This window comes from Cottoperca gobio, chromosome 6, assembly GCF_900634415.1.
Source record: "Cottoperca gobio chromosome 6, fCotGob3.1, whole genome shotgun sequence".
NCBI classification, from domain to species: Eukaryota; Metazoa; Chordata; class Actinopteri; order Perciformes; family Bovichtidae; genus Cottoperca; species Cottoperca gobio.
The window spans coordinates 1768464-1781785 of record NC_041360.1 but is presented as its reverse complement, the minus strand read 5'-3'; the positions used below and the strand labels follow the sequence as shown (position 1 = coordinate 1781785).

General features: G+C 39.8%; 1 protein-coding gene across 5 annotated transcripts in view; it reads left to right on the top strand.

Annotated features, from left to right (window-relative positions):
* The window catches only part of wwp2 (WW domain containing E3 ubiquitin protein ligase 2), a 56494-nt gene that overhangs the window by 25357 nt on the left and 17815 nt on the right, over window positions 1-13322 (top strand). For all 5 annotated transcript variants that reach the window (XM_029433604.1, XM_029433601.1, XM_029433603.1 and 2 more), the window contains one exon: window positions 9191-9365. In XM_029433604.1, coding sequence (XP_029289464.1) covers window positions 9191-9365 — 175 coding nt within the window. The remainder of the gene's footprint in view (window positions 1-9190; window positions 9366-13322) is intronic.

Here is a 13322-nt window from a genome sequence, read left to right as displayed (position 1 = left end):
TACAGTATGTACAGAAAGATATCTTTACATACAGTATGTACAGAAAGACAACTTTACATACAGTATGTACAGAAAGAAATGCATCTTCACACACAGTATGTTTGCATGTTAAGATCTGGCTCATTCACATGCAAAACATTTGCTTCCACGTGCTTGGTGATCAGGGGACTACTCACAGGGCTCCTTAAGGAACATACTACCGCAGTAGCTCTCCGTTATTGAATGGGGAAAAAAATAGAATTAGTTTACAGTTTTAAGAAAATACATATTTGTACCACTGTTAAGTTTATACTCAGACAGATGAGGTTAAATAAAAGTGGATGCTAATGAATATGTGTGTCGAAAGTTCATAAAAGTTGAACTTGATACAAAGAATGAATGCAGATTCACTTCACACCTGCAATCCTCCGATTGCAAAAATTCCATTGAAATTAATTGAATTTGCCTCCAAATTTAGCAGATAAAGTACAGAAATGTGTCCAGAGGAATGTTCAGCCTCTGTCCTGTCCACTGCCAGACCAAGCCTTCTTGTTTCTTGTTTGTTTGTTTTAGGAATGTATGTTTTCAGTTATAACTACATACATTGTAATTGGTCATAAATCACCCAGTTGGGTTTTAGTGTTTGTGTGCTAATGCATCATAATGAGAACAGTTTTCTCCCTCTCTTGTGGACAGCATTAGGAGAACAGAGTACCCCTGCCAGCGTACAGCCCTTTTTATGACATTTTAACTTGCACATTATTTATTGATTTCAACTGAGTGTGTGACTGGGTGACCTAGGGAAAGAGAGGCTGTTTTTAGGAAAAGGTAACCCCCCCTTCTCCCAAATCCTTCACCCCCCCCCCCCCCCCCCCCCCCCCCCATCTCAGTTGTTCCATACAAGGTATGAGAGCAAGGGGGCCCAGAGAACAAAAGTCCTTTCTTAGAGCCACATGTACTTCCATCCACCACTGTGTTGGCTGCTGGCCGCCGTGGCCCTTCAGAGGATCAATTAGCAAGCTAATGCCGGCCTAGTGCTCCAGATGTACACACCAGGAACTGTTTAGAGGCTGGGGGCAGGGTGGGGGATGTTAGGCATTCGAGGTTTGGAAGTTAAAAATAATGAAAACCATCCAAAGCCAAACTGAGGAGAGCTTCTGAGTCATACCACTATTTATCAATTGTACTTTAGAGTTTGTAACTAGTGATGCATCACAATCTCAACCACTCTGCTAAATTGCAGGGCGTCTTAACATTTTCTTTTAGTCCAGCATAGTAGGGCCTCTTAAATTAAAACTGATGCTGTTTACATAAAGCTGTACTTGTCAGCACCACGTGATATGTCAGCCACAATGTTTGAGTTTTTGTTTGAGACAGTGTTATTTAGACAAAGCTATACAATAGAAACTGGATCGTGAAGCAACATTTTGTGTTATATTAAATGGATACAATTGGACTAAACTACTTATTTTTAACTGGTTATAGTTAGAGGGAAACCCCCATCATAGAATGACAATAGCTGTACCAAGCCTAAATGTAGCAGTGACTTCTTTAAAAAAAAATACTAAAAAAACTCTAAGTCCAAATGGACAGTCTAAAGAAAAGAGCTCTTATGTACTACTTAATCAAAACTGTGAGCGATACTTCAGTGACTGCAGTGTTTCCCATGCTGGCCGGGTGCTGGTGGCATTCTAATGGTGGTAGAGCAGGGGTCTCAAACATACGGCCCGCGGGCCTGAGGGTCCAATTCAGCGATGATTTTGCATAGTGTAAAGATTACAGAGAAGACATTAACTGCAATTTTTCAATTAAAGTAACTGTTATTTCAAATGTGTCCACTGGGGGTCGCACACAACACGCAAGCAAGCAAACTGTTTATGCTGGAGCTGCTGGTAAAGAACTTCTGGAGCTGGCGGGTTCTGTCAACATTACACTCTGTGTCACCGTCATTACACACAATGTCTTTGTCAAAAAGTGGACACGGAGTGTAGAGTTTTCCAAGACAAATGGACCGTTTCCTATTTATTCACAGAGGCAAGTGTGGAAGCTGTGTGCTCGGTGTGTTCGCGGCAGGTTTCAGGGCTTAAAGAATCTAATATTCGGCGCCACTATGAGACTCATCATGGCGAAAAATACAACAGCTTGCAAGGACAACTGAGAAGAGAGAAGATACATGAATTGTTAGCGGGTCTGAAGAAGCAGCAGTCTGTTTTTACCCGTAGCCGAGATATCGGCGATGCAGCAGTGAAAGCTAGCTACCTTATTGCTAGCGAAATAGCGTTGGCATCAAAGCCAGACTGTGAGGGTGAGGACGAGAAACACTGTGCTGTTAGCGTGGCTACAGATGGCGCGCCATCAATGATCGGGGAAAAAGCAGGTGTTGTGACAAACGTCAGAGAGAAAGTACAGGCTGCAAATGGAGGACATGGTTTTTGGACATTTCACTGTATTTTGCACCAGGAAGCATTGTGTTGCAAGTCGTTAAAAATGGATCACGTCATGGCAGTGGTTGTCCGAACTGTTAATTTCATCCGAGCCAGAGGTCTGAATCACCGTCAGTTTGACAGCCTTCTCAGTGATAAAGACGTTACCTATAGCCTGCCATACTACACTTATTGCAAATGCTGCTTCAGACACTTTTGCACCATGAACAATATATTCTGTGAATATATTTCTGTGAAAATGACTTTGGAAATATTTTAAGACATTGAACATTGTGATATATAATGTCAGTCAGCAGCTTCAGTACAAAGAGCCACAACTTTTATGTATTTTTTTATGTATACATTTTATACATTTACAAGGCAGGCGGATAACTTAACCGTCTTCCTTAATAGTTCCCACTTTAGTTTGTGTGGTGTCGTGTCAGTTCAGGTGATCATGATTACTACACAGATGTGGAAATTAATGTACATTTAAAATCATTTCTATAGCCTGACGAGTTGTTTTGATCATAAAGTAAATAATAATCATAATGTTTTGTAAAAATATAGTTAATTAAATGTGAATATTTTCAGAATGTACTTTTTTGTACTAAAACAAAGGGGAACATTTGGAGTTGTGGTTATTTACAGGTTATTATATGATTTTACTGGTCCGGTCCACTTGAGATCAAATTGGGCTGCATGTGGCCCCTGAACTAAAATGAGTTTGACACCCCTGTGGTAGAGTGTTAATGTGGCTGTGTGTTTTGATACTGACACTGAGATGATTCCCAAACCCCAGTTCAGCTTATTGGGGCTGTCATGAACCAGACCGGCACGTCCGTAATACCAAACTGACAATAATCAGAATGGAGAGTAGACATAATGCAAAAATGGCACACTGCAGTATAATCAAATCAAATGTATTAATACAGCCCAATATCACAAATGACACATTTGTCTCAGTGTGCTTTACGACCCCCTCTGTCCTTAGACCCTCGCACCACACAAGGATTAAACTTCCTAAAAGAAACCCCACAATTAAAGGGGGGAAACTGGAAGAAACCTCAGGGAGAGCAACTGAGGAGGGATCCCTCTCCCAGGACGGACAGACGTGCAATAGATGTTGTGTGTACAGAATAAACAACACAGTAAAAATACAACATCCATGTGACAGAAATGATGTTGTGATGAAGAAAAAAAAAAAGGATGACTCCAAGATGATAAAAAAAGGCTTAAAAAACATATTAATGTGGGCGTCAGGCAGGACCAGGGCACCAGGCACAGCCACGATTCATGATCCAGACGTAAACTTTAACAGTGGCAACCTGCCACATGAGAGACACAGAAACTTCGGGGATGATACCCTTGATGCTTAGTTAGTAACATACATTTACATAAATGCATACAGATAGAGAGGGAGAAGAAGAGGTAGGGGAGGAGAGAGGTGCAAGTCCCCCGGCAGTCTAAGCCTATAGCAGAATAACTAGGGGCTGGTCCAAGGTAAACTCTAGCCAGCCCTAACTATAAGGTTTATCAAAAAGGAAAGTCTTTAGCCTGCTCTTAAATGTGGAGAGTGTGTCTGCCTCCCGAACACAAACTGGAAGCTGGTTCCACTGGAGAGGAGCTTGATAGCTGAAGGCTCTGGCTCCCATTGTACTCTTAGAGACTCTAGGAGTAACTCTAGGTTATAAGTAACCCTGCATTCTGGGAGCGCACTATGAGATCTTTAAGATATGCTGGAGCCTGACCATTAATTGATTTGTAAGTCAGGAGAAGGATTTTGAAATCTATTCTGTATTTTACCGGGAGCCAGTGCAGAGCAGCTAATACAGGAGTAATATGATCCCGTTTCCTTGTTCTAGTCAATACACGTGCCGCTGCATTTTGGATTAACTGGAGAGTCTTAAGGGACTTTTTGGGACAACTTGATAATAAGGAGTTGCCGTAATCCAGCCTTGAAGCAACAAATGCATGGACTAGTTTTTCTGCTGAGACAGGATGTGTCTTATTTTTACAACGTTATGTAGATGAAAGAAGGCAGTCCTTGAGATTTGTTTTATGTGGGAGTTAAAGGACAGATCCTGATCAAAGATAATGCTGAGATTCCTTACGGTGGCGCTGGAGGCCAAATTAATGCCATCCAGAGTTACTATGTCATTAGAAAAAGTGTTTCGGAGACCTTTGGGGCCAAGTATAATAACTTCAGTTTTGTCTGTGTTTAACATCAAAAAGTTGCTAGACATCCAAGTTTTTATATCCTTAAGGCATGCTTGAAGTTTAGCTAATTGATTGGTTTCATCTGGTTTAATTGATAGATATAATTGTGTATCATCCGCATAACAATGAAAGTTTATAGAGTGGTTCCTTATAATATAGCCCAAGGGAAGCATATACAGTTAGGTCCATAAATATTTGGACATTGACACAATTCTCATAATTTTGGCTCTGTAAATACAGAGGGTTCACCACACGATGTAAACCATTGGTGAGCCTCAACAACAGGAAGACCAGATTAGAGTTTTCTAAAACGCATCTAAAAAAGCCTGTAAAGTTCCGGATCAACATCCAATAAACAGATGAGACAAAGATCAACTTGTAGAATGATGGGAAGATAAGAGTATGGAGAAGGGAAGGAACTGCTCATGATCCAAAGCACACCACCTCATCAGTGAAGCATGGTGTTGGTCATGTTATGGCGTGGGCATGTATGGCTGCCAATGGAACTGGTTCCTTTGTATTTATTGATGATGTGACTGCTGACAAAAGCAGCAGGATGAACTCTGAAGTGTTTCGGGCAATATTATCTGCTCATATTCAGCCAAATGCTTCAGAACTCATTGGACGGCGCTTCACAGTGCAGATAGACAATGACCCAAAGTATACTGCAAAAGCAACCAAAGAGTTTTTTAAGGCAAAGAAGTGGAATGTCCTGCAATGGCCAAGTCAGTCACCTGACCTGAATCCACTTGAGCATGCATTTCACTTGCTGAAGACAAAACTGAAGGGAAACTGCCCAAAGAACAAGCAGGAAGTGAAGACTGCTGCAGTAGAGGCCTGGCAGAGCATCACCAGGGACCAAACCCAGCGTCTGGTGATGTCTATGGGTTCCAGACTTCAGGCTGTCATTGACTGCAAAGGATTTGCAACCAAATATTAAAATTATACCACGTATAAAATGTGTTGTAATTCCTCCACCATTCATCTGATTTGGATGTAAATACCCTCAAATTAAAGCTGAAAGTCTGCATTTAAAGCACATATTGATTGTTTAATTTCAAGTCCATTGTGGTTGTGTACAGAGCCAGAATGATGAACATTGTGTCAATGTCTAAATATTTATGGACCTAACTGTATAAGGTGAATAAAATCGGTCCAAGTACAGAACCCTGCGGAACTCCATGGCTGACTTTGGCTGTCATGGAGGATTCATCGTTAACACGTAGCCAGATAATAGAGACAGGTTGATCATATTTCACTGATTCTTGAGAATTTGAGAATAAAACATGGAAGTGCTAATTCCGTTGAAAAGCAATAACATTTTCTCATTTAAAATAATCAGGGTTGATCATCTAAGGGTCTTTTGCACAAATGTAAACAAATTTCATATGTTTGTCTTTAATTTGATAAATGATTATATGATAACCCAATACCCAGAAAATCAGTTGTCCCCAGACAAGAGATTGTCATTTCAATTCGATAAATAATTGTGAACAACTCATTTATAATGTATAATATATATATATATACCAAATGAAAGAGTAGAGTCCAATATTTCTTTAAAACTAAATGTAATGAATGTTCAAATATATTCACTTTATTTTATGGTTGCTCAAAATGTGTCCAAGGTCAACACCGTCAAATATTTATTAAAAAAGCAATAAACTCAGGCAACCCCATGATGAACTGTACTCCTGAGGACTCTCTTTCCACCCTCCACATCTACTAAATGCTACAAGAGCAAACAGGCTCCTGTAAGTTTGCTATTTTTTCAAGAATTTCTACATATTTATTGATGTTGCTACTGTCACAACCCTGATGTGTCAACACTGTCTCTTTTGTAAAGAAATAACTTGGTCACTGTCACGACCGTAAGGTCTGTGTCACCACCGTCAGGTCTCAGTCACCACCGTCAGGTCTCAGTCACCACCGTCAGGTCTGTGTCATCATCAGTCAGATGGAACTTTCTTTGTTTTAAATGAATATGACTACAATATGTTCCTCCAATGCAGTTGATGTATTGAAGTAAATGTCTATTTGAAATCAAAAATGTGATTTTTTTTTTTATGTCCACAATTATTATTTTGTATATTTAATGCTAATGATGAAAGTTGCATGACAGGAAAAACACATAATTTATGAAAAAATGTCAATCTCGATTGCTGAGACCTTGTTCTATAAATACATACATTTAGATTTCTTTAGTTAGTTGGTTAAGGTTGATTGGAGTAAAACAGTCTAGATATATTTCAGGAGTTACAGATGTTTTTGAGTTCCGAAAGTTGAAGTGAAGTCATTACCAATTGAGGTCAGGAGGAGATTAATTTTGTCTCTAATAATTATAATTTTATCGTTAAAGAAGCTCATGAAGTCGTCACTACTGAGAGATATAGGAACAGAAGGCTCTGTAGAGCTGTGGCTCTCTGTCAGCCTGGCTACAGTGCTGAAAAGAAACCTGGGGTTGTTCTTATTTTCTTCTATTAAGGAAGAGTAATAAGCTGCTCTGGCATTACGGAGAGCCTTCTTATACGTTTTAAGATGATCTAACCAGACTAAACGAGATTCTTCCAATTTAGTGGAACGCCATTTACTTTCAAGATTTCTCGACTTTTGTTTTAGTTTGCGGATTTGTAAATTAAGCCATGGAGCTTTCTTTTTCTGTTTTATGATCTTCTTCTTTAGAGGAGCGACAGAGGCAGTGAGGCTGCAGTGCTATCAACAAGATGATTAATTTGGGAGGGACTAAAGTTAGCATTGGAGTCCTCTGTTATATTGATATTGAGTCCTGGTATTAAATTAAGTGCTGATGGAATCACTTCCTTAAATTTAGTCACAGCACTTTCAGATAAACATCGAGCGTAGGATATTTTGCCTACTGGCTTGTAGTCCAGTAACAGGACTTCAAAAGTTATTAAAAAATGGTCTGATAAAAGAAGATTATGTGGACACACTGATAAACTTTCAATTTCAACACCATATCCCAGAACAAGGTCCAGAGTGTGGTTTAAACAGTGAGTTGGTTCATGTACATTTTGACTGAACCCAATTGAATCTAATATTGAGATAAATGCATTATTAAGGCTGTCACTATCAACATCCACATGAATATTAAAGTCACCTACAATAATTACTATGAGTATACTATAGTATACTATGAATTACTTTCATTTTGACAGAATTTTATTAACATGAAATAATGTGCAGCATAGCATCTGAGCCACAGCACAGAAATGTTTCATAGCAGAAATCTCTGGATACACATAACATAAAACTCAAATACGACAAATAGGTGGGAACAGCAAGAGCGTCTTAAGGGATCAGTCTGGGGATATTCTAAATGTTTCTTATTGTCAACAAATTATATGAATAGACTCATACCAAAAATGATTGATTCTGCTGATCACTGAGCTACACTGTTGCACTGGCTGACATGTTCCTTCACTACCATGAACACACACTGTACTTTATTTCTGACTCAATCCAAACACCATCCTGCTGCCCCAAATACTCACTACAGCAGCAAATGTGGATTAAGCCACTGTTGAAAATAGTCCCACCAAATGTACTATTTCCTCCTGTTGAATAAGTTTTTTTCTAAAACGTCAGAGTTTTAACATCAGGGCTTCAGTGGAAGCACTATTGTGTGTGTCCATGTTTCTCAAGCCTGTTGGTATCTGCATGGTGTGTTTTTGTTAGCATACGGAAGTCGATGCTGTTTTCTCTTCTAAATTCTGTAGCGCTGAAGTCAGAGCTATGAGAATAGCAGCAGAGCAGCAGTCAGTCCTGCGAAACTGTGTGGGTGTGGGGACTGTCTATATCTCAGTCCATGTCCAGACCCCCAGTCTCAGGGGAAGAACAGGGTATACATAGACATCTGAGTAATGCCACTGGCAGGCACTGACACACACACACACACACACACACACACACACACACACCACAGCACAGCACATCACATGGTTATTGTCACTCATAAACCTGGCGTCTCCCATTGTTTTCCGTCATCATTGTAATCAAAGCCTGACATTGTCTTTATAGTGACGTCTGAGGCTGAGCCAAAGCAGTTATAACCGCAAACTAATTAAAGTTTGTGAACAGCATTATTCTTTGCCTGCAAACTTGATTTTCTGGAGCTGTAGAACAAGTTACTAGCACTGATTATGTGAAAGTTTGTACATTTCTGTTAGACGTATGACAAATTGAAGAACTACTTCCAATGTAAAGCCAAAATCTTTTACTAACCTAAGTAATCCACAACTTTTATGAAGTACATTCTATCAGGGATAGTTTGGTTTCACCATCTTGATAGCTTAATCTATCCTTTCCTTCTCCATGTATTTCCTGCTTCTTTACAGCTTTACAGCTTTTATCCCCTATTCCCTCCCTTTTCTTTCCTCTTTTATTCTTCCTCCCTCCCACTCTGTCCCCTTCCCTTTACTGTGTTCTCTTCTTATCTTTGTTTGTTCTTTCCTTGTCTTTTTAAATCAGTGCTATTACTACCAGCAGCCAAGCTTTTTGATACAACCACCCACTCTTGATTAATGTAGATGTCTCTGTCCCCCCTCCAGCTGGGAAAAGCGAGTGGACCAGCGGGGAAGGTTCTACTACGTGGACCACAACACCAGAACCACCACATGGCAGAGGCCCACGGCTGAGTCGGTGCGCAACTACCAGCAGTGGCAGAGCCAGCGCAGCCAGCTGCAGGGCGCCATGCACCAGTTCAGCCAGCGCTTCCTCTACCAGGTACATGTTTACATGCACACTTTATCCTAGTACACAGGAGGTAATGGCACCTCACTAAGGCAAAGGGGGGGGGGGGGAAAGGATTAGTGCTTTCATTTGAAATGTCTGTCCCCCAGGAACAGCTATATGCAGCCCTCATCAAGTGTTCATTAAACCAAATGACAAATCGCTTTGCTGAAAGTAAAGGTGTGTTTACCAGAAAGCTGAAGTGAATGTCTGATTTCTCAGACATGGCCAACAGCCTGTGACGTAATACATGGAGGACAGACATTTCTGTCAGTAGCTGTGTATCAACCCAATTGACAAAACCACAATAACTAGAAGATCACAAGCAGAATCATGAGTAATATCGTATGTATGTAGACATACATGTAGAGATGTTTCTCATAAAGTGAAGAGTGAGCACCACTGCAATTTGAAATTAGCTTAGTTTGAAAGAAAGAAAGCTAGCGTTGTATTTCCCATTAACTGAGTGCTGGTCTTGAAAGTCATTTACTTTGTTCTTGTAATTAGTTTTTCATCACTGGTCTTTTTAGATTTGGGTTTGGTAAAAGTAAAGCTACAATATGTCAAATTCTAAGGTGGTTATAACTTTGTTCAAATAATGTTGATGGGTAGTAGCAGTCATTGGTCTTGGGGTTTGATTGATACTACCACTGGGGGCACTAAAGACTGACATTTTCAGATTTGACATTTTTGATACTTTAAAGCAAATTATTACTATTACTAAACTAAGATATCTAGCTACTTAGCTGCTAAATGCTCCACTATGTTCACTAGTTAATTGCTAACATTGCCCCTCTCTCCTTTGGTGCTGGACAGGTAGTGTGTAGTAGGTTAATCAGAGTTGTTTTGCTGAAATCAGCTGCTGCTGAAAACAAGCTTGTGAGAGCGGTAAGATTAACTGTCCCAAAAGTCCGTACAGAACTTGGGAAAAGGGCTTTTAGTTACGCTGCTCCGGCTGCCTGGAAGCAGCTGCAGAATGAGCTGAAACTAAGAGAGCTGGTCTCTCTGAACAGACTTAAGGCAACTCTTAAAGACATTGAAGCAGACCACTGTGTCTGTAAATGTTTTAATTAATGTTGTGATTGTGATTGTTTTTTGTCTGTAACTGTGCAGCTGCCTGTCTTGGCCAGGACACTCTTGAAAAAGAGATTTTTAATTTCAATGAGACCTTATCCTGGTTAAATAAATTAGATGAACCACACAATGAAGATTCAGGCCGGGGAAAAAAATGAACTCATGGATCTTTGCCCTTTTAGTGATGAGGAAATGATTCTCTTTGGATTCATCACTAGGAGTGAGACTTTTCATATTACACATAGCTTGTCAGTTGAACCGAAATATTGATTATTGCAGCTTTAATTAATACATGTGTCATGCAGTGTTTTGTGGATCAGTATGTCAGCGTGTCTAACTCGTTGTATTTGTGCTTTTATTAGTGAACATTAGCTTGCTGATGTTAGTGGCATCAGAAAGGGTTATTCATACTGGAGATATGCTCGCTGACTCATCTTTAGTAGCTTTTCATTTAAACTATTCTGGGTAGAGTGGAAATCTTGAAGATATTTTTTCAACTCTTGTTTTAGGCTAAGATTTCATTGCTGTACGTTTTCACCTGTCAATCCAGTATTGTGAATACTTGTTCTTCTAATTCTTTGGTACGGTTTGATAGTGCCACTCTTTGTCTGTTTAGCCATGTTGGCTATCAATGCTTATGCTAACTGCCCAGTTATTCTACTGTTTACCCCAAATCAACCAGCAAAATGAAACACATCCTGTGTAGCAGATGACTTAATAACCCAATCCCATGCAAGACACTCACCATTTTAGAATAGCAAATGTAAAAACAATCTTTCATGTCAATATACTGAAGGTGGAACGACTGTTGTTTGTTACTTCAGCTAAAGACTTAAGACACAAAAAAGGTTATTTCTTCATAGGAGCATGGGACTCTAAGAAGATGTTAATAAATCATAGCGCGTACAGTATTTACTATCCTGGTCTACAAAACATAGCTTAACACACACAAACGACAAGAGAGGCAAAAGGTTCTGGTTTCATGTTTTGGAAAAGTCTTCCTTTGAGGTCAATTGATATTTTTCAATATGCTCATTAATTGTGCATTTTGTCGTTTAGTCACTTCTTGCATGTTCTTGGGAGGTAAAACCCTGCGGTGTCACATGTTACTGCTGGGTTTAAAATTGGGCCAGAGTTTCACCTCACATTGGTGAGATTGAAAACACAGAGAAATACCTATAATGCCACCCGGGACTGGACACGATCAGTGCATGTTGTGAGTAAGATCAGGGCTGTATGCGACAGCCAAGGTCAGACTGCAGCCAGACAGTAAGGACTTATGGGACTAAAGCAACAGAGCTTTCTCAATGGACCATTAGTAAAACCAGCCTTAAAACTCTTATAGACTTCTATAAAAAAAACACCCCATCCTGCACTCTGTTTGTGTGTGTGGGTGTTTCAATCTTATGAAAGTTGTGTGTGCATTTGTCCCCGTCTTACTTTCTATGTATCTTACTTTGGCTGTTTGTGTGCTCTCATGTGCTTTTGAGTGTTTGTGTTTTATATCTTTGTAATAACCTTCACCTGTTTCTCTCCATCCATCCTTTTACCTCTCCCATCATCTGTCTATTCTTTATTCATAAACCATCTTCCCGTCGCTCCCTTTTATAACTTGTTTTTCCACTCATTGATGATTTCACACTTAAAGATTCCTCTTTTTTACTCTCAATCCCATCATCATGCAGTATCTCTGTCTGCCTGTGGCGGCTGTGGTCATTTTTAAAGTTTTGAACAAAGTTTTGGAATGGATTATTATTCAGTTTCCTCACACAGCTCCACACTGTTGAAGTAAGAGTAGTTGAACTTTGAGCATTAACCCTCATCAAACATCTGGCAGTTAAACATACAAGCAGCAGAGGAACAGAACTCCTTTGTGAAAAGTTCAACTCAAAATGTGAACAGGTGGTGTAGCTGGTAACTTTTACTGATTTATTGTCCACTGGCATTTTCAGAAGCTCTTCATCAATCAGGTTATCAATCTGAACCCTGGTAAGACTTGTGTTAATGCTGCCCTAAAGCAGCTTCCACATGAATATGAAGGCACCAGTGTCGTTCCCTCTGTTCTAGGTCTGGCTTTGGTGTACCAAACAAAATGTGCACTAAGTCTGGAAAGTAACGAAAGCTGACATTAAATGTTTTGTTTGATTCTTAATTCTTTATTCTTTGATCAGATATTTTTTTATTCAAATCATAGCTTTGCTCATTTGAAACAATCTTTACATTTCTGGTAGTGTTACTTGTATGGTTGATGCTAAATGCTTTAACATGTAGCCAGTGTTCCAGATGATGCTTCCACTGTTCTGCCTGTTTTGAGTTCCTCAATCTAAATGTTGCCACTGCTTAGGAAAAGATACTTGATGCAATTTCTGGGTACTTAACAGTGTCAGGATGAATTCAGGTTTTAATGACTCCAAAGGTGACACTACACACGCTCTGTCTACGTTGGGATAGAAACATTCAGGTTTGGTGTGGGCTGGAAAATTAGCCTCCTTTCTTCCTCCTCCTCTGCCCTCCCTCCCTCAGTGCATGTGAGAAAAGCCAATAGGCCCACCATGTTGATAGTACATTGCTCTGTCTTGGAATGCCCACACTGCTGATAGCAGCTACTATTTATGGCCCCAGTGTGTGTGAACAAGGAAACCAACACAAAAGAGCTCATAGTTTAACTGTGAGCACAGCCACATGTTCTACTGCCGACTGCCCATCTCACTATGTGTGGACACGCAATGAAAAGTAATTACTCAAGAATAACTGGCTCACTTATCCTACTGTCTTGCCATTTTAAATTAAGACATGTCAATTTTTGTTCTGTATAGAGTGTGTGTGGGGTTATGTGGATGCTGATGTGTGTAGGTCCCTACTGTTAACTCACATGCT